This window comes from Arachis hypogaea, chromosome 12 (assembly GCF_003086295.3).
Source record: "Arachis hypogaea cultivar Tifrunner chromosome 12, arahy.Tifrunner.gnm2.J5K5, whole genome shotgun sequence".
Lineage (NCBI taxonomy): Eukaryota > Viridiplantae > Streptophyta > Magnoliopsida > Fabales > Fabaceae > Arachis > Arachis hypogaea.
In genome coordinates, this window is record NC_092047.1 from 118581376 (window position 1) to 118608049 (window position 26674).

General features: G+C 29.7%; 4 protein-coding genes across 49 annotated transcripts; 2 read left to right on the plus strand and 2 right to left on the minus strand.

Moving 5' to 3' along the window:
• Positions 1 to 331: 331 nt before the first annotated feature.
• LOC112728778 (aspartic proteinase nepenthesin-2-like) lies at positions 332 to 2062 on the minus strand. Its single transcript, XM_025779070.3, has one exon. It carries the CDS (start codon positions 2032 to 2034, stop codon positions 568 to 570), a length of 1467 nt encoding a protein of 488 aa, XP_025634855.1. The 5' UTR covers positions 2035 to 2062; the 3' UTR covers positions 332 to 567.
• A 1220-nt stretch (positions 2063 to 3282) lies between these two features.
• LOC112728779 (uncharacterized) lies at positions 3283 to 4593 on the minus strand. The gene has a single exon (XM_072209983.1). The coding sequence runs from the start codon at positions 4248 to 4250 to the stop codon at positions 3675 to 3677; it is 576 nt and encodes a 191-aa protein (XP_072066084.1). The 5' UTR covers positions 4251 to 4593; the 3' UTR covers positions 3283 to 3674.
• Positions 4594 to 9562: 4969 nt separating this feature from the next.
• On the plus strand, positions 9563 to 15658 carry LOC112728780 (uncharacterized). 45 transcript variants are annotated; one of them, XM_072210287.1, is made up of 10 exons: positions 9563 to 9774; positions 9990 to 10296; positions 10372 to 10577; positions 10867 to 10935; positions 11475 to 11547; positions 11694 to 11790; positions 12565 to 12717; positions 13100 to 13387; positions 13948 to 14013; positions 15169 to 15658. In XM_072210287.1, exons 5-8 carry the CDS (start codon positions 11483 to 11485, stop codon positions 13139 to 13141), a joined length of 357 nt encoding a protein of 118 aa, XP_072066388.1. In that variant the 5' UTR covers positions 9563 to 9774; positions 9990 to 10296; positions 10372 to 10577; positions 10867 to 10935; positions 11475 to 11482; the 3' UTR covers positions 13142 to 13387; positions 13948 to 14013; positions 15169 to 15658. The 45 variants fall into 45 exon arrangements, with proteins under 45 accessions (XP_072066388.1, XP_072066383.1, XP_072066387.1 ...); XM_072210282.1 differs by having other exon boundaries at positions 9569 to 9774; positions 13948 to 14095; XM_072210286.1 differs by having other exon boundaries at positions 9569 to 9774; positions 13948 to 14095; positions 15198 to 15658.
• Positions 15659 to 19879: 4221 nt separating this feature from the next.
• Positions 19880 to 23707, plus strand: LOC112728782 (phosphoribosylamine--glycine ligase-like). 2 transcript variants are annotated; one of them, XM_025779072.3, is made up of 5 exons: positions 19880 to 20124; positions 20412 to 20696; positions 21785 to 22158; positions 22367 to 22897; positions 23038 to 23707. In XM_025779072.3, exons 2-5 carry the CDS (start codon positions 20432 to 20434, stop codon positions 23452 to 23454), a joined length of 1587 nt encoding a protein of 528 aa, XP_025634857.1. In that variant the 5' UTR covers positions 19880 to 20124; positions 20412 to 20431; the 3' UTR covers positions 23455 to 23707. The 2 variants fall into 2 exon arrangements, with proteins under 2 accessions (XP_025634857.1, XP_025634858.1); XM_025779073.3 differs by having other exon boundaries at positions 21788 to 22158.
• Positions 23708 to 26674: the final 2967 nt, after the last annotated feature.

Below are 26674 nucleotides of genomic sequence, written 5' to 3' on the forward strand. Positions count from 1 at the left end.
TCCGATTTGTGTTAAAAAATTTGAAATACAAAAATCGGACGGTTCGATTTGTGTACCCCAAATTTTTTTAATTTTTTAAACACAAATCGAATCGTTTGATTTGTGTACTTCTCACGATTTTAAAAAATACAAAAAATTATCATATTAAGATATATCACTCTTACTACTTCCATATCTAAATTTTTTAGATAAATATTTAAGTAATTTCATATGAAATTAATAATTAAAAATAGTTAAATAAATTCACTAAATTTTTATTTAACGATTTTCAATTATCAAGTTTTCGTAAAATTAACTTCGCAATTTTTCCCTAATTATTTGAATAAAAGAGTGCCAATGATAGATTATATTATCCAAATTGCAGTACATTATATTTCTTATTAATAACCTTAAGATGATAAAATCATTAAGCTTTAATAAAAAATAGACAAATAATTAAAAAGAGTAGCATATATGTTACTACAGCCATGCACTTCATAGTTAAAACTACAACCGCCACCCACGGCCATTGTCTCCGCCTCACATTCTAACACTACACGGTGGCGCTAATATATAATACTACTATCACTAACCACTGCGTTTACAATTTTGACGCCGAAATCCAAACTTCTCATTCTCCAAATCATATTCCACGTAGAAATTCTGTTGCTGATAGTTCCCCAAAATCACCGCAGGTCCACGCGCCGCCGACGGTGTCGCCGCAGATCCTTCATCGGAAACAATTGTAAAACACGCCACGTCAGACTTTGCTCCAACAAAAGAAAAATAATTTTCTGGCGGGAGAATCATCTTGGCGCCGCCTCTGAATTGCAATGTTAGAGCCGGAAACGACGTCGTTTTGTTGTTGGCGGCGACGGTGAAACATGGACTCAGCCCTGAACGCTTCTCAACCACCCTATTCCTTGTGAGATTCACTTGGTTCTCGAACTCACGCGCCACCGCATATCGAATTGGCTTGTCCATGAACGTGAACGTGGTTCCAGAATCCACTATGGAACCGCCGTTTCCGGCGGAATCCGGTTCTAGAAGATTCGCCGGAATCTTAACATGTTTCCCACCAACAATTACCTTCCGGATTGGAATGTAATAGTAGGTCGCAAATGCGGTGTTTTCCCCTGCCGGATTTTTGTCGAACGGCGTGTAACTAACGCCGGCGGTTTTTCCGGCCGTTCTACCGCCATGTAAGACGAGGTCGGAGGCCTCCCGGGAGTCGTCGAAGCGGTGATGAGAGAGTAAACAATAAGAAAATTTCTTGAGGTTCATCTGACGTGGCAATGACTCTGGTCCACGTCCTAATCCGACTATACCAGCGGGTTGGTACATGGAAAGAACAGAACATCCTACAAGAAAATTAGGTACAATTTTTTTAGGGAGATTTAAATTCTCCGAGAGGAGAAAGCCCGCAGTTGTGCCCAGTCCATACTGAACTGTATAGGCCGGACAAATCTGCGAGCAATTATTTTGTTTTTTTTCTTGGCAATTTTGACATTCTACATTGGGCCCGAAAATCCATGCACATTTAGGGCTTTTGCATCCTATGAGCTTGGAAGTGGAGGATTTCTTGGGAATGAATGTTGAAATCTTGTTAGTGTCTATGTTACATTTGGAACATAGGTAATGAGATGAACATGGTAGCCATACAAGGCTGCTTCCTGTGTCCAAAACAAAAGAGAATGTTTGTGGTGGTGTTCCAAATTTAAGGTCTATGGAGTACCCTCCATAGCTTTTAGGGTGAACTTGGGTTTTGATGATGGAGGGAGATGAGCCTTTTTTGGCTTTATGGTGTTTGAGGTGGTGGGCTCTTGTTATGGAAGCATAAGCATGGAGTTTGAGGGATTGGTATTGATATAATGAAGAATTAGGGGGGTTGTTATTATTGTGCTTGTTGTTTGTGAATAATAATGGAGATAGAGGAATGGTTATAGTACTGGTGTTGTTATTGTTTGGTGTGGTTATCAATGATGATACCATTGAAGTGAAGATGGTGAAGATGATAGAAATGAGAGAGAGAATTTTGTATGGAGAAAAAGCCATTTTGGACAATGTGTAAGGAAAAATTGGCAATGACAAAGTTTGGGTTTTCTAGGGTTGTTTATTTATAAATTAAAAAAGAAGGTTGTGTAGCCAAAAAAGTTGTAAAAATAAGAAGATTCTTCCATAACTATATCAATTATTCAATACTTTAAGCATATATGTCTATAATAAAGTTGGATTTTATTAATTAGCTTTCTTACATTTACTTAACACTAATAATCTTATTAGCTTTTACCATATGTCTAAATATTATACTTATATTCTTAAGAAAAGGGTAGCTATGATTGAGAAGAGAATAATCATAGTCCACTTAAGCCGTAATATATATAATAAGGAAAAATTTAGGGGAGAACAACTTTATTAAATTATGGTCAGTATGTAACCAACAAAGAAAAATAAGTTATTGGATAAAATCTCACACTAATCTCACACCATTAAAAGTCTCATTAAGATTATTTGATAGCTATAAATCTTAAAAGTTGCTGGCCCTAACATTCCTCGTATAATAATTCACATGAAGAAGGAGAGAATTTTACAAAGCGTGTCACACATCAAACGGTAGTTTGAGGAATCAATGCTAAATTGCTAATTAAGGGCGACATATATAGCAGTGTGTATATATATACCTACTCAACTTTGTTTAATTTGACTAACGTTCATAACCATAGAATTAAAAATAAATGTAAGTTTATGCATAAACTAATATATACCATTTATTGGTGAGTATATAATTATCTTGTGCATGGCTAAAGACTAAAGTTAATGTTCTCCTCTCAATTGGTATGTAAGCATCAAATAAAAGATTCACATGTGGCAGTTGCTTTTCTTTTTGCCTAAATGTGAAAGTAGTTTGGATGTATCTTTGGTGGTTGATTTGGCATCAATAATTATTTGTCCAAAAGGCTTGCATTCTTTTCTATGAAAAAAGATTATTAGTAACAGATCATCATTTGCAATTTGCCTTGATGTATCAATTGATAGATTGAAGGTAAACATCTAAGTTGTGTCGAAATAAAAAGCCGGCCATTATTGTTAAGTTTAATTTTGATACATTCAGAATATTAAATATTTTATACAATCGTACAATTATATGCATTTATTTAAATTACTATACACATCAAAATTAAATTCATATTATTATCAACACTTGTATAAAGAAATATATTCAATTCAATACTCACAGCGAAGTTCAATATCATTTCATACAATGGTGTATCGATAAATTAAAGAACGGATGAATCGAATCAATTTAAACTCAAATGTTAAGGTTATTAATTTTTTTTAATGAAATTGCGATAATTGAATTAATTGAAAAATCTTACAAGATCAAATTCTAAGCCGGATTGACAGCATATGGAATGCAATTGCTACCTTTTCCCTCAGAAACTAATAATGACAGAACCTTAGACCCAACGAAAAGATTCCTAATATTATTATTACACATTCCTAATATTTACATTGTGCAATTAGAAGACATCAGGAGGGAAATGCCCTGGAAAGGGGTTGCTCTGTTGAGCTTGCTTCAAATGCATTGCCAAAGCATAGTTGTTCACCTCAAGAGTTCTCATCTGTTCCTGGTATTGAGATACTAACAGCTTCAACTGTTGCAACTCTCGGTTCTTTTCGTCATAATCAGAAAATCACTCATGTTGGATTCTAAATGCACTTTTGAAAGAATTCCTTTCATTAGTAAGCACCTGAATTTGCTCCTTTAGCAACAAATTCTCCTTGTGAACATTTGTTGCTTCAGCACTTACACGGGAACTTACTGATTTCTCCAGCGCTTCCAACATTCTAGCAGCTCGAAATCTAGCATCATCAACACTAGTAGCAACCATCATTCCTCTTACGAAAAAGTCAACCCATTCTGCACCATCTTTAGGAAGGTCAGAAGCAGCTTCTAATTTATCTGTGTCCGCATTAACTTCAACTTGTGGTTCTTCAGCAGTTCCAGAATTTCCATCATTAGTCCCCAAGCAAAGCTCGTTCAGCCTCTTGATGGCAGCATCTAGATCATTGCCATTGCCACATTCCTGAAGTGCTCTCTCTAGAACCAGCTCATCCATGTGAGGGAAAAAAGTTCGAAGGTGATCAATGAGAGAAGGAGGAGCGAATCGAATCGGTGATGATGAGTAACGTAGCTTCTTGGAGAGTGGCGGCGAAGGGGCAAGTTTTTCGAAGAAAGATCTCTTGATTCTGCACACGGCAGCAGACATCGTTCAAAATTCCGATCGTGGTTTCCCCGCTCGGTAATTCAGCTCCCCCGAAAATCAATTAACCCCCAATTGCAATTTCGATTGGAATAAAAAAGATACGAATAATAGTTCTTGGGTTAGGGTTCGAAGAATAAAACGACGAAGCCCAATTAAAATTGAATAGAAAGAAAGGGGTTTTAAATTAAGTGCGGAAGAGAAAAGATTGGAAGATGGGATAATTGGATTGGAATATATATAAGTGCCAAAGTGCGAAGAACTTGAGGAAGACGACCAAGATGAAATACATATGAGAAAGAACGGGGAGATAATGATTTTAGGGTTGTTTTGGTGAGTTTTTAAAAAAGGATTTTTTTTTAATTGTTTTTTTTTAAGATTTTATAAAAAGTAAAAGTAATTTTATGTTTGATATTTTATGCAAAGAATTTTTTTATTTATCAATTATGTTTGGATATAATAATATAAAAATATTTTTTTATTTATTTATTATATGAAAAATATTTTTTTAAGAAAAAAAGATCTTTTAAAAAAATGTAAATTCTATCTTTTTAAAAGAATATTTTTTTAGTGCTTTTATTGTTAATATTAAAAATTTGTCAAATAAAAAAATCTTTTATTTATCAAAATAATGGCGTCCAAATAAGCACTTAGTGTACAATGTGTATAATAGAAGTGAAAAGGAAACTAAAATTATATACTAATTAATTTAATTAATTTTTAATAATTATCCTTTTTAAATTCAAACAAAAATTAGAATTTGCATTTAAACTCATTCACACTACGGTTATTCATAATCTCACAAAACTTGCCGTCATAACCTCGCGCAATAATAATTACCCTAATTTTTAATAATCACCATAATCTCAGTATTTAAACTCATTTTCCAATCTTCACCTTGCGCTGCTGCACTCTTCGCAGGCCCTATCGACATCGACATCGCCTCCACTTTCGATTAGCTCGACTTGCCTCGCCCTCTGGCGTAACGCTGCTGTCACTGTTTTTGCGTCACTCTTCTCTGACCCACGTTGCCGCCGTGTTGTGCAACCCTCTCGTGAAGTTGCTGTTGCATCGTGGAGTTGATGGTGATCAAATGAGTCATTTTTTATTAACTTGAAGACCAAATTGGTTAAGAGATTTGATAGCAAAAGGGATCTACTAAGCCATGACACCTTCAAATCCTCCCTCACCAAGAAAATGCTTAGTAGATCCCTGTTGCTATCAAATCTGTTAACCAATTTGGTTTTCAAGTCAATCAAGAATGGCTTATATTGGTAAGGGTGTCCATGGATCGGATCATATCTGCAGATCCGCGATAAATATCTACATCCGATCTGAAAATTGCAGATACAATTCAATCCGCAAATTGATCGGATCGGATCGGATCGGATCCGCACCCTTTGCGGATCGGATCGCGGATATCTGCTCTATATCCGCGTATCCGATCTGCGGATCCACAGATTCACACAATAATAATTATAAATAAATAAATAAATATATGTTTGGTATTATATTTACTTGTTTATATGTTTTAGTTAGTAATTATTATTTATATATTGTATTATTTTATTTTTGTTATTTAGAAAGAGTTTGATTAAAAATATTTTAGGAATAAATAAATTTTAAAGTATGAAAGAAATATTTTTATTAAATTTTTTTACATAGAAATATGATTAAAAAAAGAATGTTTAATTATGCGGATATATCCGATATCCGATATCCGATCCGGCACTAAAAAACGCGGATATCAAATCTGATCCGATCAGATGAAAATTGTGCGGATCGGGTCGAATTTTCGGCGATATCCGATCCGATCCGATCCGCGGACACCCTTATATATTGGTTAAGAGATTTGATAGCAACAGGGATCTACTAAGCCATGACACCTTCAAATCCTCCCTCACCAAGAAAATGCTTAGTAGATCCCTGTTGCTATTAAATCTATTAACCAATTTGGTCTTTAAGTTAATCAAGAATGGCTCATATGGTCACCATCAACTCCACGAGAGGGTTGCACAACACGGCGACAACTCGGGTCAGAGAAGAGTGGCGCAAAAACAGCGGCAACAGCGTTGGACTGAGCGTCGAAGGGCGAGGCGAGACGGGCTGATCGGCGGAGGTGGAAGCGGTGTCGGTGGGAAACTACAACAGCGTCGGTATGGCCTGTATGCAGCGGCGCGAGGTGAGAATGAGAAAATGAGTTTAAATGCTGAGATTATGGTGATTATTAAAAATTATGGTAATTATTATTGCGTGAGATTATGAGTTTTAATGTGTATTGAAGGTTACGGTGAGATTATGAATAACCGTAGTGCGAATGAGTTTAAATGCAAATCCAAATTTTTGTTTGAATTCAAAAAGGGTAATTATTAAAAATTAATTATTATATCATCTTAATATCTTTTTTACTCCTATTGTACAAATCTATCTATCTACTTCTACTTATATAATATATTAAAATTGGATTTTTTCCGAATTAATAGAAGTGTGGTGTCAATTCCTTGTAAATTTATTTTTTCGCCAAAGTAGATGCACTATTTTCACTTCTAAGTTTATTTTATAAAAAATCTTTATTATAATTATACTTTAATTAGGATTTAAGTAATAATGCATAATTATACTAATTTTAAAAAATATGTTTATTATAGTTATATAAAATTAATATTTAATGTATTATTAAACTATTTATCAATTATTGATCGAAAATAATAATAATAATAATAATAATAATAATAATAATAATAATAATAATAATAATAATAATGGCACCTGTTATTAATAATCAATTTATATTTTTCTAAATAAATTTATTTTAAAAAATATCTTTATTATGATTATATTATAATTAATATTTAATGAATAATGCATAATTATACTAATTTAAGAAAATATATTTATTATATATCTATTCTATCTATTCTATTTATTCTATTCTATCTATTCTATTATATAAAAATCGGGATTTTGCACTTAATGATGGAACTCATGTGACATCCTCTTAAGGTGGTTTTTTTTATTTCATTTAATTCATTAAAGCAAATCAATTATAATTAATTAATTAATCTGATTAGACATTCAAATATCACTATTTATTATAATTTATATGAATTAATTAATTATAATTAATTATATCAATTAATTGATTTGGTTTATTATATTAATTATTTGATTTAATTAGAATAAATATCAAATTATTTAATAAAAAATAAATATGATAATAAAATATATTAATTAATTTAATTAGTTTATTTTTTTAATACCATCTATTTATACAAGATCAAATATTTTTTACTCATTCGCTCTCTTTTTTCTCTCTCTTCCTCCCTCCCTTCCTCTCTCTCTTGTGTTTAGGGTACAATTTTCATAATTTATTTATTTTTTGTTTTTTATCTTTATTTATACATTTCATTTTTTATATTTTTTAAAAAATTTTTGTTTATTTTAATTGCTTATTATTAGGCGCATACGTTTTTTTCTTTTAACTTCTGATTAACAAAAAAGATGTATTTTAAATAATTTTATTATAATTTGTTTTATAATATTCTATTTTGTTTTATAATATTAATTGTTTATTAATATAATTGATTGAAAGCATAAATGATAAATAAGACAAGCAAATACTTAGAAAAATAGAATGTTAATAATTACTTAAATTAGATAACAACAAAATAAGTTATAGGGTATTATTTTATTTAAATTATTAATAATTAAAAGAATAAAATGTCAGTAATTATTTTTAAAATAGACATTAAATTTAGTTTTATGGTACTAATTTATTTAAGTTGTTAATAAAATTTTATAATTTTTAGATTTATATCTACTCAATTTATGTATTTTATTTTATTTTACTTTAACAAAAAATTGAGACGTGCATTTTTAATTATTTATTTAGATAGTATAGTGAAATGAGTTATATCAATTATAATTAATTATCGATAATTGATTGTATTAATTTATAAGATGAATAACGTATAATAAATACTGCAAAATTAATTATAATAAATTAATAATAATAAATTAATAATTAATAAATAAAAAACTAAAAGGGACTTTTTTTTATTGCTTTTTAATGCCTATACATTTTTATAATTTCACTTTTCCTTTATCTCTTCCTTTCACATTTATTTCTTTTAATTTATTGAACTAAATCAATTATACTAATTATTTGTATTAACTATTAAGTATTTTTTAATGGGTTATTATAACTGTGCCTTTAAACTATAGGTTAAAAATATTATTAAAAAATATTTTATAAAAATTATTAAAAAATAAATATTTTTAAACCGTGTCCTTAAGATACAAATTAACTAAATTATTTTTTAATTTAATGTGTTTAATTCATTGAATTATATTAATTATAACTAATCAATTATGTAATTTGATTTGATTAGGATAAATATTTCATCATTTAATATTTTATTTGATTCATTAAATTACATTAATCATAACTTCAAATATGTAATTTAATTAGAATAAATATCAAATTATTTTAAATTTTGTTTGATTTGTTAAACCAAATTAATTATAACTAATTTATTATTTAATTTGATCGAAATAAATATTAAATTATTTTGTAAATAATATATAAAGCAATGAAATAAATGATCTCAATTAATTCAATTTATTATCTTATTATTTTATATATCTCTTTTCTCCCTCTCTATTTTGTACTTCAGGTAAAGTATTTGTAATTTGTAATTTTTGTTTTTTTCTTAATTTTGCTAATATTTTTTATGATTTTGTTTTATATTAATTCTTTTTTATTTATTTTGATTAATAATTCTTAAGAGTAGTATCTTTTTGTTTAAAGATAATTTATATTTTTTGTAATATTTTTATAAAATTTGATTAATAGATTTTTTTAAAATATTGTTTTTGAAATTTTTTAATAAGATCGTAATTTAATTTTTCTCTTTCATCGTTTGTATTAATTAATTATATTAATCTTCTATTGTAATACATTTTTTATCTACTACTCCTCATATTATCTTTTTTATCTTCTTTTACTTTTTTTTAATTACTTTTTTTATTTTATTTTTAATTATTTATTCTACTTTTACTTCTCTTACATAGATTTATTATAATTCATCAAGGTTCTTTTTGAATTTAAGTGATTTTTTAGGTTATATTTTATCATTAATACTTTTATTTTGTTTAGTGTGCTTTTTTAGTCTGTGTTTATTAATATCAATTTATAATTATAAAGATGGCTAGCAAAATAGTAAAATTACATCCACAAGCTTCCTTGGTGGAACACGTGTTTTTAATGTAATTACATTCCTGCCCTACATATACATCGTTATTTACAACATCTGTCCTTTTTTATCTTTCTTTTAACCTATTTGAAGCTGAAAAGTTGAGGAAACTACTTATCTCTCAAACTCTCTCTCCTGCAATGTTGTGATCTGTTTCAAGGTCCCTGTTTATCTACTGGATCGAAGGCAGTGGTGGCTTCAGCAATCCCCAAATCACTCTTTTGAGTTCAAATGTTGCTTTGTGATTGGTTTTGCTTTCTTCACGCAATGGAAGGGTAATTGAGCATACTGGAATAATTTGAGCGGGATCCATGGCAAATTTTGGGCGCAATTCTTCAAAAATTTTCAAATTTCATTTCTTTTTCAAATTTTGAGCACACTATTTCTGGCTTTCTCTCTCCTTTACCCACAAAAATCAGAATCACTCTCTTTCCTTCGACGCTCTTTCTCTCTTCTCTGATCGTCCTCTTCATTTTTATCTTCATCTCAGCATCCGGAAATTGTGTTCCAAGTCACGAGAGACGGCTGGTCAGTGCTGCAGTTACGAGAGCGTCTGGCAAAGAACAAAGAAGACACGGCATGGGCTCCGAATCTGTTTCCGACGAGTAGCAGAGATGAAAAACAATAAGTTAGAGGTAATGGTGGCTATTGATACAGCTTCAGGTAGAAAGAACAGTGGCAGGGTTTAGGGTGTTGCTGCCATCAACGAAGAAGGAGCAGTTGACAACAATTTCAGGACACCGATCAAGAGAATGGAGAGCTCTGAGATCCATATCCCATCCATATTATTTGCAGAGGTCATTTTTTCTTTTTTAAAAGTAGAAAATTTTTTCCTTTTTTCTTTTTAATAAAATTACAAAAAATGTCGTTAGGGTTCGAGATGCAAGCAAAGGAACCGCCAGAGGAACGTGTGATGGTTTCGGCAAGCGTTCCAGCACCGGAACACCAGAAACCGAGGCTGGATCCGTTCGCGGGTACTCCACAGGGATGATCGTCCTGGTTTATGGCCGTCGCGGATATGCCGACGAAGCGACTAGACTCCCCCCGCACCAACAACACCTTTTAGAAGCTCGCTAAGGTTTAATTTCTTTAAACAACCACCATATTTTTGCATCCATATTGAATTCTTACATTAGTGTCAAGTTGAATGCCCTCCCAGAGATGTTACATGTATAGGTAGCATGTCTTTACAACATGGGATTTGTTGATTTTGTAGTTTGTTTTGATTAATTTGTCTACATAAAATAAATTCCAGCTTCTATTGTTTTATTCGGTTGCAACTTCACAGGCATTAATTTTTGTTCTTTTTTTCAAGGTATTATAAAATTATAGGTTCTTTCGATAACTATTATACTATCCTGTCAAAGGTGCCAGGGGAAGGCATGAATTTTGAGCCTGACAACAGCTCTGAATTTCTTCCAAATGCTACAATTGAGGTTTGTACCAATTAGCTATAGCATATGCTTAATTAATTTTATATAGCATATACAAATTTTAACATTCAAACAACCTAGGTTGCAGGCTTAATACAGAAGAAGGCATGGTGTGTTATTATGTTTTTATTAATGTTCATTAGAAATCATTCAAACTCATTATGTGATGCCATAATAGTTGAATAGACCTTTTCTTGATCTGCATTTGAAAGTGCATCTATTTACATGCCCCCATTGAATTATTAGATTGCATAGATAATAGAGAACTTATCTAATATATTGTTTTCTTTCATTACTTAATGTCAAGTTTTAGTTTCTTATGAGTGCAGTTTTAATAAATCTTTTGATTGTTGATCAGGGTGGTTGTTAACTTTTCAAAACTATTACTAAATTATCCTTTATTTTGTAATTTTTTTTTGTCTTTTATACACATATTTTGAGGATTCAATTATATGAAAAACGAAGAAGAATAAGAAAATGGAAATATCCATAGTGCTCTATCATCTATGTAGATAATTTCATGTGTTGGTTGTTGATGACAGCCTCATATATGGGAAGCTTATTGAAAGAGTACTGTAAACCTCTTCTTGCCAAGATACAACAAACTATGATAAGGTAATTGTTTTAAGTTGAATTATGCAATTCCATTTTTTGTTAAACAAGTTTTTGGCTACTGTATAATGCATGGTTTTTTTTTCATTTTTAATTTTTGTAAACTATAGAATTTGAAACTTCTTGATTTTGAAATTTGATCTTAGCAGGCTTAAAATCCAGCCTATTATGATTGCATCTGCTCCGTTGGCGTCAAAAGTCTTTAGTGCCTTCAAACAAAAGTTTCATGGTGGTGTTGTCGAAGAGGTGAATACATTATCTATTTTGTTAACATGAGAATAATCATCTATTGTTTATTTAGAAAGGAATCATCTCAATTATTATAGAGGAACGTCTTTCCAAGGATATCCCTCATTAGATTATATTATTTACGTTGTTTTTGTGCTTTCCACATTCCATTATCCCTCATTTTTTACTACAAATAGAGGAGAAATAGATTTTGTGAAATGCAGCTTTTAGAATTCTAATTGGTTTTGCTTGACCCAATAAGTTTGAAAATAAAACATGGTGTTTTAACTGTACCGTATATTCTTTCCTTCTACCCATTAAGTTGGAAATTTTTCATTTCAAATTTTAGTGGCTTTTGTGGGATTAAGTTTTTGTTTCAAACTTATTTATTTTGATGTAAATATGTTTTTGTGATTTTTGGATTGAGATGATCTGTGAGTATGATCCTGTTATCCTTCACTATTGTTGACCTTTTCCCATGCTTGATTTGGATTTGTTTTTAGTTTGTGATCTATATTTATTGCTTATTTGTTTATTTGTTTTCTTTTTACTCTCAAAATCTTTGTAAGATAAGAAGGCAAATTAAGATGTGAAGAAAATATACATTTCTTACAAAAATAAACATGATTTTTTTTTCACTCATCAATTTACCATTTTTGCTTTAGAATATATTTGCTACTAAAGTCATAATTTTTTATGATTGTAGGCATCATTTTTCTTTCATAATTTCTTACAGTCAAAGAAAATATACAGAGATAGTAATCAATAATGAATTGCTTTATATTATGGCAGTTTCAAAGACATCATAGCCAGGCACAATTTGCAGAAGCATTGTATGGTGATCTGACATGGTATAAGATTTTAATCATTACATGGATTAATGCTGATTTTAGAGAGTTATTTGATACAGTACAGACAAACTCTCTTTCAACAAGAATTCTGAAGGTTTGTCTTTGGAAGGTTTTTGTCGTCGCACACTCTCTCTCACTTTCACTGCATTGAATTGCTATTCCTGTTGCTTTTTCTGCGTTGAGATGCATTTGGTTGAGATACCTCGAGCTTGAGCTGAATGATGATTTTAATTGCATGTTTCTTTGTGTATCGTTTTCTTCAATTTTTTTAGGAAAGAATATTCATGATTGACGAATCGAGCTGTCTTTTTTCTTCTCTGCCGTTAAATATTTTTTTTCATTGAAATGCAGCGTCTTGAGTAAAATATTAACAAAGATTATACTGTATGAGAAGGCCAAGAAACTAGCGTTAATAGATTTTCTCACATTGTCGATGATTTTGTTTGATTTTCTTTTCTTTTATTTGGTGATATAAGCTTCAGGTTTCCATCAAGATCCCCTTTTCTGGAAGAGCGTAGTGGCAGAATGGTGTGCTACACTTGAAGAGGAGAAGATTAGGAGATCTCGATGTCGGCAATGGTGGAATGACGCGACAAATGAGGGGAGCACACAAACAAGCTTTTGTGGTTTGAAGTCACTCCCTGAAAGCATCATCAGAATGAGTTTCCGTCAGTTCCTCCTGTAAACTCAGCTTACTCTATCCAGTCAGATGCATTTGAAAATGAATCATATCAAAGCTCCCCAAAGTACCCTAGCAGATAGAGGTATTATTCTATCATTTCATTTTTGGATTTTGATTAAATTTTATTTTACTTTTTTGTATTGTCTTTGGTACTCTTGATATTTCTATTTATTTGGGTTTGATTCCTGTAGTCAGCAGCCCTTATTCTATAACATATAAAGAAAGAATAAGCATTTGTATGTTATATTCATTTCATTTTAACTAATTGATTCCAAGACTAACATAACAGTGTTTCGGATTTGCTCCCACCATCACATTGTTAGAAATTCTTCATTTGGTATGTGAATGCTCTCATCAATAACACTTTACATATGCCAATATAAATTTTCTCAAAAGATGTTTTGAGTTTTTAATTTATTAGCTCGAATTGGTTTGAATAAAAAGGATTTGTTTTTGGAAATTCTATAAGAGATAATTTTGGAGTAATGAAGATCATGAAGTAATGCAAAAAATAATTCTGTAAGAGATAATTTTTTCAAGGTTCTGTGTTTGTGTTTTACAACTAATTAAAATTAGTGTAGCTGCTCAGTTTTTTATCTTTTCAATTTGTTCTTCATTTGGTCAAAATTTGTTCTCCTGCAGATCACGGATACCCTTTCGGTTTCACCTAATAAACTCTGAGATCTTAATTCTTAAATATTATGATCAGTACGTACAAGCTTCAAGATCTTCTTATTTATGGTCTTTAAAGAACATGATAATATCAGTGTAATACAACTGCCCAACTCAGGTTAGATACACATGTTTGCATATCCTTTATCTGGGTTGAAATGCCAATATGATTGCCTAACTTGCGTAAATGATTCTTTTGTGTTCATTATTTAATGTGGAATAGTTTTTATGTCAATTTCAGAGAGAGAAAGAGATGTAGATGACTAAAATAAGAGCAAAGAGTATCATTTAATTTGCCGAATTCTGATACTTTTTTTCTTATTTTGACTAAAAATTGTTTTCTTAAAATTTTAAAGACTTTCTTTCTCATTCCTTAGATTGAGTGTAGCTCTTTTTGAAAAGCTTTGTATACTTTGCTATACATGCTGTGCTTTAGTGTTTTTAAGTTATCTTTCAGTCTTCAGATGGCCCTTTTTATCTTTTTCTGTTTTTATTAATTTTAATGGCCGAATGTATAGTAGGTGCACTAATTGTTTCAACTCCTCAAGGTATTTCATTAATGTTGATGGTCGAATATGTGGTGTTGCTACATATTTATTAAAAGTTAAATAGTTACTTTGGATCAGAATATACATGATCTCTTTCAATTTTTTGTTAACATGAGAATAATCATTTATTGTTTATTTAGAAAAGGGTAACATCGGGAATCATCTCAATTATTCTAGAGGAAAGTCTTTACATTTTTTGTTAATGAAAATTAATGCATTATTTATGTTGCTTTTGTGCTTTCCAAATTCCAATGATATCCCTCATTAAATTATATTATTTACGTTGTTTTTGTGCTTTCCACATTCCAAGGTTATTCCTCTTTTTTTATGTTGTTATCACAGAGGAACTTTGTGCATTGAATTAGACTCACAATAGCTTAGTAGTCACTAGAATCACTACTTTTCTTGGCGAATGATATTTGAGAAAAGAAAAATCTCATTGATTTAGTGTGTATATATATGTCAACTCTTAACAATAAGTACTCAAAGTGTTAAGGAGATAGTATTTTTCGTATGCACTTATGTAGTATGCTTTTGTTTGTGTGAAGAAGAATCATTAAGAGTTCATAATAATTGTATTGATTCAAAATAAAATTATCCCTTTTAAACTAAAGATTTTTATTTGGCTTTTTTACTTTTGCAGTTCAATGACTAATCCCTCGAGTACTGCAGAGGCAAAGTGGGCGATCCTCCCAACCAAGCAAGCTCCATTCCCATCCCCCAGTGAGTATTGAATCCGGGAGAGATGGTTAAGGAATACAGACTCTCATCCATCTGTGCCAACTTGCGTTGGTACTTTTGCAGAACTATTGCATGTGTTTCATGAATATCTTGGAGCTGGAGTAGAAGATGTCCCAGATTACATTTAATAATAGCGGGAGGAGCTGGAGTAGAAGAGAAAGCATGGGTAGTTACCAGTCATCATGGTTGCTATTAAGCCACATTAAATATTAATAATCTTGAATAGACTTAATCTTTGTTTGAGCAAACACTTCAGACTATGCTTGGAAATAAGAATAAATTTTGATGTACATCCAGTAGTATATACACAAGATTGTATCATTGTATTGCTAAGTTGAATGTCTCACTAAATTAAAGCTAAATTTTAAATGCCATTACATTATTTAACACTACATTATTTAACACTGTGAGTTTTATATACTTAACAAAAGGTTATGTTGTTATAAATAAGATTATACTTAAATTGTCTATTTTTGTTTGATGGCTTATTTTTAAAAAAAAATTATACGGTTTCAAATTTTGTTAGTTATTTTTTTATTGATTTTTTTCATTTATTCTGGCTAACATTGGATATAAAAGTTATTACAAAATTGTGTGTATTGTCTTTGTTTTATGTTCAATATATTACAGCGAAAATTATTGGCTACTTATAGAATAGATGCATAAATTTAAGTTTTCTAAAAGCAAAGAAGGATATAGTAGAATAAAAGGATAGTTATGTATTTATTTTTATGGAAATATATATTAATAAATACAGAAAAGACAAAAACATTCGTGAAATAAACATTTTTTTAAAAGCCAAAATTCTGGAGAAAGTCTAAAAAAATATTCTTTTAAAGTCAAATTGTTTATCTGTTGTAGTAGATGACATCAGAGAATAATATATAAAAAAAACAATCAAAAGATGAGTCTTTTATACAGAAAAATTGTAAATGGATATATATTTTTTTTATTAGGAGTTATGATTTCTTTTTATCATTTTTATTTTGTATCTTTTTTCTTGATAGTGTATTTGTTTGAGGTCATAAAAGTATTTTTAATCTACTCATGGCCAAAATCTTATTCCAAAAATAATAATAATTGATAATTTGACATAAAAGCAACTAAAACTTTTTCTTTCCTTTTTAATTTAATTAGACTATTTTTTGTTTTATATATTTTTTCTGTTATAATTCTATTTAATTATTTTAATTTCCTGCAAATTAGCAATTGTTCAAAATTTCATGATACAAATATAAAAAAAGTATTTTATGCTTTCTATTTTAGAAAAAAAAATTCCAATAACAACATAATCTATTAATTTTGAATTAGGCACCTTTATTATTATGGCTTCTTTAAATGTATTACTCTTTTCTTATGCACGCTAGCTAATTATGTAAACTATACTTAAATTATTAATTAGTTTAAAATTAAAGGAGCACTATTTAGCATATTAAACTCTTCTCAAATCCTATTAACATGATTTTTTTCATTTTATGCTTGGTTGGATTGCTTCCAAATATTTCAAATTTCTGTTAAATTATAATCTTTCTATGCATTTATATTCCAACTTGATGTAAAAATAGAAAAATATTACTTAACAAAGCAATGGATATTCATAGTTACTCATATTTTCCTCCAATTTTCCATTAGAACATAGATCTAAATGACTGTGTCAATTCTATTATCTTCTTATCTTTTATATTTCTTTTGTTTATTGTGTTTCCTTTATTGTTTACATTAATTTTGAAACCTTACATTTTTAATTAGAAGGAAGTACATAGTAGATAGTACAACACAACTAAAACATTCAACGGCTCCTTTTTTTATCTATGTTTTCTTTAATTTCACATCTTATTTATATTATGTCTTATTACTCTATGTTAAAATCAGTCAAAAGACCGTTATATATATTACATACAATATTAGTATTCAATCCAATATTTTAAACAAAGCAGTTACACCATCCAAACATTACTATTACCCGCGCGTATGCGCGGGGCTTCTGCTAGTAATAATTTATAAATATATATTCTATTATATAAAAATTAAATTTCTGTACTTAATGATAAAACTATCGTGGCATGTTTCTAATGGTATTTTTTATTTATTTCTTTTAACTCATTAAATTCAATTTATTATAATAAATTAATTATATCAACTAATTAATTTGGTTAATTATTTAAATATCATACAATTTATTATAATTTCTATCAATCAATTAATTGTAATTCAAACTGAATGATTATTTTGTTACGAAATTATAATTTCATAATCTATTTATTGGCAATACATATATTAATTATAATCACAAATTAAGCTAATTTACATTAAATTACTTATATAATGGTCATTTCATTTATTATCATAAATGCTTAATTAAATAAGTCATTATTACTTTTGATTTAAAATTAAATGAGAATAAAACCGGAGATACTATTTTATTTAGCCTTTCGGGTTTAATGGGTGTCATACTCAAATATAAATAGTGACTTCCGAATTTTGGTCTCCAATACATCAAAGCCACCTCTATAATTATTTTTCCATAAAAGGAATTGCGATTCAACTCTATCAGAGATACAGAAGATTTTCAAAAAGTAAAGAAATGGTATGAATTGAATTTGCACGAATTCTAAATGATCGAACTTACGATGTTGTTTCAGTTGGTTGTCGTTACGAGAATGACTCTAATCTATACGTGTCTAAGGACTAAAATAGATTAAATATTATTTAAGTAATTTATTTATAATATTGGTATTTGATTAAATTAGTTTTAGAAAAATTTAAATTGTTGACTAAATTTATATATTACGACTATTCTTTTTTAATATATTATTTTTACATTTTTAATATAATTTTTTTTATTTTTAAGTTTATTTTTTATTGGATATATGTATTACATTTTTTTCATTTTATATTTCAGATTAGTAATGTATGTATTAAGAAAAATGTATTTAAAAAAAAGAAAAAATATTAAAACATCACTATTTAAAAAAAAAAGATACGTAAAAAAAAGGAAAACAAAAAATTAAAACATCATTATTAGAAAAAAAACTGTTAATATGTGTATGAATGGGATCGACATTGAAGAATATATATGAATATAAAAAAATTATTGCATGATTGTAGAATAAAAAATAATCATATATATAAAACGAAATAATTATAACAAAAAATAATTAATATATGTGATTTAAATAATATTTTTAATAACCGATAACATAGAGTTTAACAAAATATAATTCATATATTATATATATATATATATATATATATATATATATATTTAAGAAATGAATAAATGATCATTTGTATCCATAAAAGATAAAAATACTCATATATATATATATATATATATATATATATATATATATATATATATATCCACACGAGATTAAAACTAAACTTGTACCCACGTAAGAATAAGATGCCCTCCACGTGACCAAAGTATCCTACATGGCACTCCAACTTTCCAAAGACAAAAGTATCCTACGTGGCACTCCAACTTTTCAAATATAGGGTACTTTTGTCACACGGAAGACATCTTACTTGGGTACAAGTTTAATTTCGATTTAGTGTGGATACATATGTCAGCGTTTTTATCTTTTATGGTACAAATGGTCATTTATTCTTTAACAAAATTAATATATAAGGTTATAGAAAGTTTCATCTAAATTTGACAAGAACAAAATGACTTACATAAAAATGGTTATCATGGATAATAAGGTAAGTTGATTATTTTCCATGATTCTTTCAAATGATGCTAGGTCCATTTTATAAATATTTTTTGTTCATATTTTAAGTTTATTTGATAAGTAAACCATTGCACGAATCAAAGACAGTATGGTTTTATAGCTTTCTAAGTGCTAATAGCCTTTATATTTAATTTATTTTATAGTGTGATAATAGCCAATATATTTATTGATAGATTTAACTATTACTATATTATTTATTATCACATTCAGTATATATATTTGATTTATTGAAAAAAATAGATTATTAAAACCAATTAATAATTATTTTTAAGTTAATCCAATTAACACTAGATTAAAAAAATAAACAATACATAACATATTACTTTATTATTAATCAAATTATTATAATTCAAAATAATTTAAAAAAAAATTAAAATTATAATTTCAATTTTATTATGTGCATGACATGGATAATTATACTTATTGTATACTAAAATCATTATCTTCCCATATTTTTTTTACATATATATTTATCATAATGTATGCATATAAATTAATAATCTTTGTATTTATATTTTTTAAAATTTGCATATATAAATTATAAACATTTTATTTATTATTATATTAAAAATAATTTAACATTTATCTTAATTAAATAATGACAAAAAATATTAAAATTTACTGATTCTAAATTTTTTTTCATAATTTAGTGCTATAAAAAATTAATAACTAAAAAATTATATAAAATTTAAAATTTTAATGAGATATAAATTGAATCTAAATTAATGATTTAAAACAGATTGGATTAAAAATAAATTCAAATATTTTACTGTTAAACAACCGATTCAAATAATAATGTAAAACACTTTGTTTTTTATGTTGTCCAATAAATTAATTAGTTGTAAATATTATATTTATTTATTTTATAAAAAGTCTGATGATTTTTAAAACAAAAAGGAATGAGAGCGCATACAAGAAGCAGCCACTTCACGGCTTCTCCTATCTCCGCCACTCACATACTCCGCCGCCGCCACCACTCTTCACTCTTCAGCAGCCGTTGGCCGCCGTCACTGTCTCCTCGCCGCCATACTCTCCACCAGTAACAGCCAGCACCGCGTTAAATCCTCCAGCTGCCACCATCACACATCACTTACACTGACAACTCAACCCAGCACTCTTCTCAGGTTCTTTTTTTTTTTTTTTCCGTTTACTTGTTAATATAGTAAAAATATTATCTTTCTTTCTTTTTGTTTGTTTACTTATCGCCGTATTATCATCATTTTTGTTTAAAATAAAATACCCAATACTTTCACTTGTTTGTGTTATGAAGCACACGACCTGTTTGATGAAATGCCTGAACGAATTGTGTGCCTAATATTATAATCTTAATTTCTAAGCCTGGTTGCTCTTTGATTTATTTTGATGCTAATTTCTTTCAAACCATAATAAGTGCTTGAATTTTTGTTCATAGGGGATTAGTGAGTTGCAACAATGTCTTGTGCCACCTTCAATGTTGGAGCTTCTTTCAACCTTCATGGACGCTCTCATGTTGGAAATTCCAATCCATTTCATTTTAGAGTCCAACACTGTGTTTTGCACAAGCCTTCTTCTACTTCTCTCTTCATTCAGAACTTGAATTTGAGGAGCTCCAATGTTAGTGTTAGTGCCTCAAGTCCATTCCACAGTGTTTTCAAATGCTCTGCTCGGAACTCAGAGTCATCGGGTTCTGTTGGGGTTGATACAAACAATAGTTCTCGTAAGCACTGCGCTTACTCTTTTATCTTTTTAATTATAACTTCCCCCCCTTTTTTTAATTATCATTTAGTAGCATGTAACGTGTCCATGTTTCAGCTTGTGAGAAAAATTATTTTGACAAATTGCAGCTCAAATATTCTGAATAATTGAAAAACCAAAAACCGATTCTTTTCAACTAAAATATATATGATTTTCTGGTAAAATAAGGTGAAACAAATACACTAATAATTTCATCTACCAGTCTAACCATTTTTATGCCTTGCATTCTTTCGTTTTTTGGGGGAGAATCCATGTTCTAAAACCACAGTTGCATTGCATGGAGATGGAGTGAAATCTCAGCTAGAACTTCCTTGAAATGTTTTATGTTTATTCATAATGAACTTGTGCAGATATGTAGATGAATAGAAATGAAAGCTTTTAAGTAATTTATTAGCTGATGATAATATAGGAGCTTTTGTCTCTGATAAATGGATTTGAATTCAAACTTTTCAATGATGTGACTGTTTATTTTCACATGTTTGCTCACTTTATTTTCTTTTTACTGATTTTTATTTGTAATTTTAATATGCTTATGCAAAAGAAGAATATTTGTAATTTTCACATGTTAAAATTTTTATTTGTAATTTTAACATACTTGGATCCTTAACATCTTAGAATATCTGCGGATAATTCATAGTCAAAACTCGATAACATGAAACATGAAACATGAAACATGACAATACGCAGAATGGGGTCTTCGTTTTGGAGAAAACAACTTTGAACGTGGGAAATAGAAACTCTTAGATTGAGATTGAGATTCATTGCATATATCCATTGTTGGATTCTTTCTATCTTAATTAGAGCATGTTGAAGCGTAATTTTATTCTTCATTTCATTGTCTTATTTGCAATGTCTAGTTTAAGCTCCAAGATTATTATAAGCAGACATTAATATTGCTTTTTAGTTGTGGCAGAGAACGGTTGATGATAATTAAATTAGTGATTGACGGAGTCAAACTTTTCAATTCTGTGACATTGTCTTTATTTTTGCATGTTTGCTCACTTTCTTTAACTGATTTTTATTTGTAATTTTGATTTGCTTATGCAAAAGAAGAAAAGGTGATTGTTCTTGTAATTGGTGGAGGAGGACGCGAACACGCACTTTGCTATGCCTTGCAACGATCACCATCCTGTGATGCTGTATTTTGTGCCCCCGGCAATGCAGGAATTTCCAGCTCTGGAAATGCTACTTGCATTACAGACCTCAATGTCTATGATGCAGCAGCAGTAATCTCATTTTGTCACAAACAGGGGGTGGGACTTGTTGTTGTGGGACCCGAGGCTCCACTTGTTGCAGGTCTTGTAAATGAATTAGTTAAGGCAGGAATCCCAACATTTGGCCCATCTGCGGAGGCTGCAGCGTTGGAAGGTTCTAAGAATTTCATGAAGCATTTGTGTGACAAGTATGATATTCCAACTGCTAAGGTCTGTTTTCTCATTTATCAGATCAGTAATTGATCCTTATTCTATTGGAATATTTCTGCTTCTCTGTGCATATTTTTTCATGCATTTTTTCTAATAAGTAGTCTCATTGAATCTCGTAACATTCTAATTCTAAGAGGATTACTTAAACCTGTATTCTGTTGGTTTTTGGATGTGTAATTTCTTATTAATCCTCGATTAATTAATGCAGTACAAAACATTTACAGACCCATCCGTTGCAAAACAATATATTCAAGAACAAGGAGCTCCAATTGTTATCAAAGCAGATGGACTGGCTGCTGGAAAAGGAGTTACTGTTGCCATGTCACTGGAAGAGGCGTATGAAGCTGTAGATTCAATGCTGGTAAAGGGTGATTTTGGTTCTGCAGGTTGTAGGGTCATTGTTGAGGAGTATCTAGAGGGAGAAGAAGTATCATTTTTCGCATTGGTTGATGGAGAAAATGCAATTCCACTTGAATCCGCTCAGGACCATAAACGCGTTGGTGATGGCGATACGGGGCCTAATACTGGCGGCATGGGTGCGTACTCTCCAGCTCCAATATTAACCAAGGAACTTCAGTCAATAGTAATGGATCATATTATCACCCCGACAGTGAAAGGAATGTCAGCAGAAGGTTGCAAGTTTGTTGGCGTTTTGTATGCTGGTCTTATGATTGAGAAGAAATCTGGCATGCCTAAGTTAATCGAGTATAATGTGCGATTCGGCGATCCAGAGTGCCAGGTTAGTTAAAGTCATGAGATGCTTGTTTGCAACACATCATGATGATCATAGATATTCACATAATGTATGTTTATGTTACTAATGTTGAGGCTGTGTTGTTAATTGATGTATTTCATTTTCCCTTTGGGAATTTTAAACAGGTTCTCATGGTTCGGTTGGAGTCTGATCTGGTACAAGTCCTGCTTGCGGCTTGCAAAGGAGAGCTCAGTGGGGTATCTCTGAACTGGTCACCCGGGTCGGCCATGGTAGTGGTAATGGCAAGTAAGGGATATCCCGGGAAATACGAGAAGGGAACTTTGATTAAAAACCTCGAACAAGCCGAGCATGCTGCCCCTGGCATAAAGATATTCCATGCAGGAACTGCTTTTGACTCTGAGGGAAGATTCATTGCAACTGGTGGGCGTGTTCTTGGTGTAACAGCCAAGGGAGACAGTCTTGAAGAAGCATGTGATCGAGCCTATCGAGCCATCGACGAGATTAACTGGCCAGAAGGCTTCTATCGCCGGGATATTGGTTGGAGAGCCCTTCCTAAAAAACAATATGCTACTAAAGGTTGAACTATTGGAAGAGTCATATTTAGGCACTGATCAATAACTGTCAATAAGGTACAAGCGCATGAGATTTCCTCAATTCCTCCAAGTAATGAGGAATTCTCCTCATCTGATGAATTTTGTAATTTATTTTTGTATAACAAGGTAATGTGGTTACAGCATAAACCATTTGGTGCTGAATGGGGAACCCCATTTCCATCGTTTATTGCTCGTCCCCCAAGAGTATGGTTCTTTTGGTCACATACAACGTTTCATAAAATCACTGTCTAGTTCCTTTTACGTTTTTTTTTTTTTAATTTTATGTTTTTGGTTTCAAACTCTCAATGAACCATCCTTTCTGAGCATTGTGGAAATGGGCTGGACCTAGCTGAGTTCTGGCTCAAATGAGTCTATTCTATATAATATGGCCTAAATTTAGGACTAGGTTTGAGTCCGACATGTTTAAAAAATCGAGAAGTCTTTTTAGTTTTTATTCGAACGTTTGCTCCATGAAGTATAATTTAAAATCATAGATTCAAATTAATACCGAAAAAAATATCATAGATTCAAATCAAAATTGACATCAGATATATACTTAAGAGTTTATAATTCATAATTCATTTATATCAATTCATACAACCTTACCGACAATTATTTTCATAAACATAAACTAGATTCAAAATTTACTAAAAGTAATATATGTCAAATATGGTAAAACTGATCTAGTACTAATTTCATGTTTTTGGACACTTTCTTTCAACCAAAAAGAATTAGCACAAATTCATAACTTAGGAAGAGTTTCAAGTATATTAGCAATATTGGTGTTTTAGCTGTTGATTTCAATAATAAAACATATACATAACTGAAATTAACAGTTAAAATCATTGAAACACTAATATTCTTAGTATACTTGTGAATTTTTCCATAACTTATTCAATTTTATATCATCAATTTATCTCGCATATCAATAAAACATGTGAAATTATCCCATGTTCTAAAGGATTAAAAGCAAACAAAATACTATTGTAAATAAAATTTCTGTGCAGTTATTGCTATTGTAAATAATGTATTGTTGTTAAATAGGATTTTATGGAAATATGAAATTTATTAAAAAAAATCCTTGTTAAACCAGTGTGCTTTTCACATGTGATGAAATAATAAATAGATAAACGACAAACAAACAATGGCAAAATAATGACACGAAAAAAAGTAATTGTCGGGCCGTTTTGGGCCGGGCCCATTTCTATTTCTTTGTCGATTGCTGTGAGGGGCGGTTCTGAACACAATCCCTCTTTGGATCAAAATGAAGATCACTTGCCTTTGTAACATGCATGAAAAAGACAACTATGGCAACTGAGCACATGCCTTGTTATGTTTTTCTTCTCTTCTTTTTCTTTTGGGAAAAGAAATCGAATTTTATATGATCATCTAATTAGAATCATGCATTTGGATAATATTTTAAATAATTAATTTAAAAATTAATTACTTTTATTAATATAAGTTATATAACAATGCATGAATTATTTATATAAGATTCTTTTACTAAATGAAAATTAAATTCCAAAAAACTAATTCGATAAAGAACTTATAAAATTCTATGAAATAAGCATGTTTCACGATAAAGAATTTATAATTTATATACTTTACAATACAAAATAACATTGAAATGCAGTAATAATTATAGTAAATTACGGTAGTAATTTTCGGGGCCAAGTATCATTGATTGTGAATTTGTGATTTAACATATTTATCAAAATCTATTAATTAAACTATGCTTTTACATCATCAACACGTACAAATTAAATCACCATTTTTATTTTTTATTTTTAATATTTAACATGCATGGATTCTTAACATATCTTAGAATATCTGCGTATCATTCATAGTCAAAACTCGATAGCATGAACACATGACAATACGCGGAATGTGGTCTTCGTTTGGAGACTTAGAAAACTCAAACTTTGAACGTGGAAATTAGAAACTATCTTAGATTGAGATTGAGATTCATTGTATACATCCATTGTTGGATTCTATCTATCTTAATTAGAACATGTTGATGAAGCGCAATTTTATTCTTCATTTCATTGTCTTATTTGCAATTTATAATTAATGCTCCAAGATTATTATAGGCAGACATCAATATAATGTTGCTTTTTAGTTGTGGCAGACAACGGTTGATGATAATTAAATTAGTGATTGGCGGAGTTATTTTCGTAAAGATTGAGGTAATAATCCAATGATGTTATCATTATTTATTTTTTGAAAACAATACGTTCAAGAATGATAATTTCCCCACCTTAATTGTAGTAACCATAGGGTTGAATAATTTAAACTAGGGTTATTTTAGTAGTAATTTTTGTTCGAAGTGAGCTCACTAGTCCAGTTAAATAAGTGTTGGGTTCGAATTTCGTTTTATACATGTTATTAGCTAGTGATAAATCCTTAAAAGAGCTCCAATCTATGACAGATTAGAACTTAGTCTATCAAGTTAAGAGATACTGTGAAAAAAAATTTACTTCCTTTTTAAAATTTTAATAGAGTTGAATTCAATACTTGTTTACTTAACAAAATCTATTTCTATTAAATGTAGTCGGCCAATGAATCAAATGTGTCATTATGTCGTGTCCGTGAATAAGAATACGATAAAATTTTAAGCTAAAATTTTTAGATATGGATAATTTTGATGTGAAATACGACAATATTTGTTCATTTTAATATTTTACACTGCTATGATAGTAGTACAAAATGTCACTGATATTTTGTAAAACAAATATTTGTTTAAATATAAAAAGATAAAACGTCACCAACGTTTTGTAAAAAAAATATTTTTTAATTATAAAAAGACAAAATGTTATTGACGTTTTGTAAAAAAAAATATTATTTTAGTTATAAAATAAGAAAATATCACTGACGTTTTGTAAAAAAATATTATTTTAATTATATAAAAAAAAACGTCATTGACATCTTGTAAACACCCACAATAACATTTAACACCTAATTTAAATTACTTTTAAAGACTTCACCACTTATAATCCAATATACAAAAATAGAAGTTCTAAAATTTTATGTATGTTAATTGTCGCAAACCAAACACAATCCTATATGCATGGATTTAAATATGAAAAGAATTCATATTTTTTATTCAATAGAAAATAAACAATTTAATCTTAACAAGGTTATTATTGGTATTTATTTTGATCCTATTAACAAAACTTTTACCCAATGAGTGTCCATTAGAAAGTTTTGT

Coding starts and splice junctions, on each gene's coding strand:
- LOC112728778 (XM_025779070.3), bottom strand. CDS start 2,034: ATGGCTTTTTCTCCATACAAAATTCTCTCTCTCATTTCTATCATCTTC.
- LOC112728779 (XM_072209983.1), bottom strand. CDS start 4,250: ATGTCTGCTGCCGTGTGCAGAATCAAGAGATCTTTCTTCGAAAAACTT.
- LOC112728780 (XM_072210259.1), top strand. CDS start 11,483: ATGGGAAGCTTATTGAAAGAGTACTGTAAACCTCTTCTTGCCAAGATA. Junction 11,548..11,690: donor ATACAACAAACTATGATAAG/GTAATTGTTTTA, acceptor ATTTGATCTTAG/CAGGCTTAAAATCCAGCCTA. Junction 11,791..12,564: donor ATGGTGGTGTTGTCGAAGAG/GTGAATACATTA, acceptor ATATTATGGCAG/TTTCAAAGACATCATAGCCA.
- LOC112728782 (XM_025779072.3), top strand. CDS start 20,432: ATGTCTTGTGCCACCTTCAATGTTGGAGCTTCTTTCAACCTTCATGGA. Junction 22,159..22,366: donor ATGATATTCCAACTGCTAAG/GTCTGTTTTCTC, acceptor TAATTAATGCAG/TACAAAACATTTACAGACCC. Junction 22,898..23,037: donor TCGGCGATCCAGAGTGCCAG/GTTAGTTAAAGT, acceptor AATTTTAAACAG/GTTCTCATGGTTCGGTTGGA.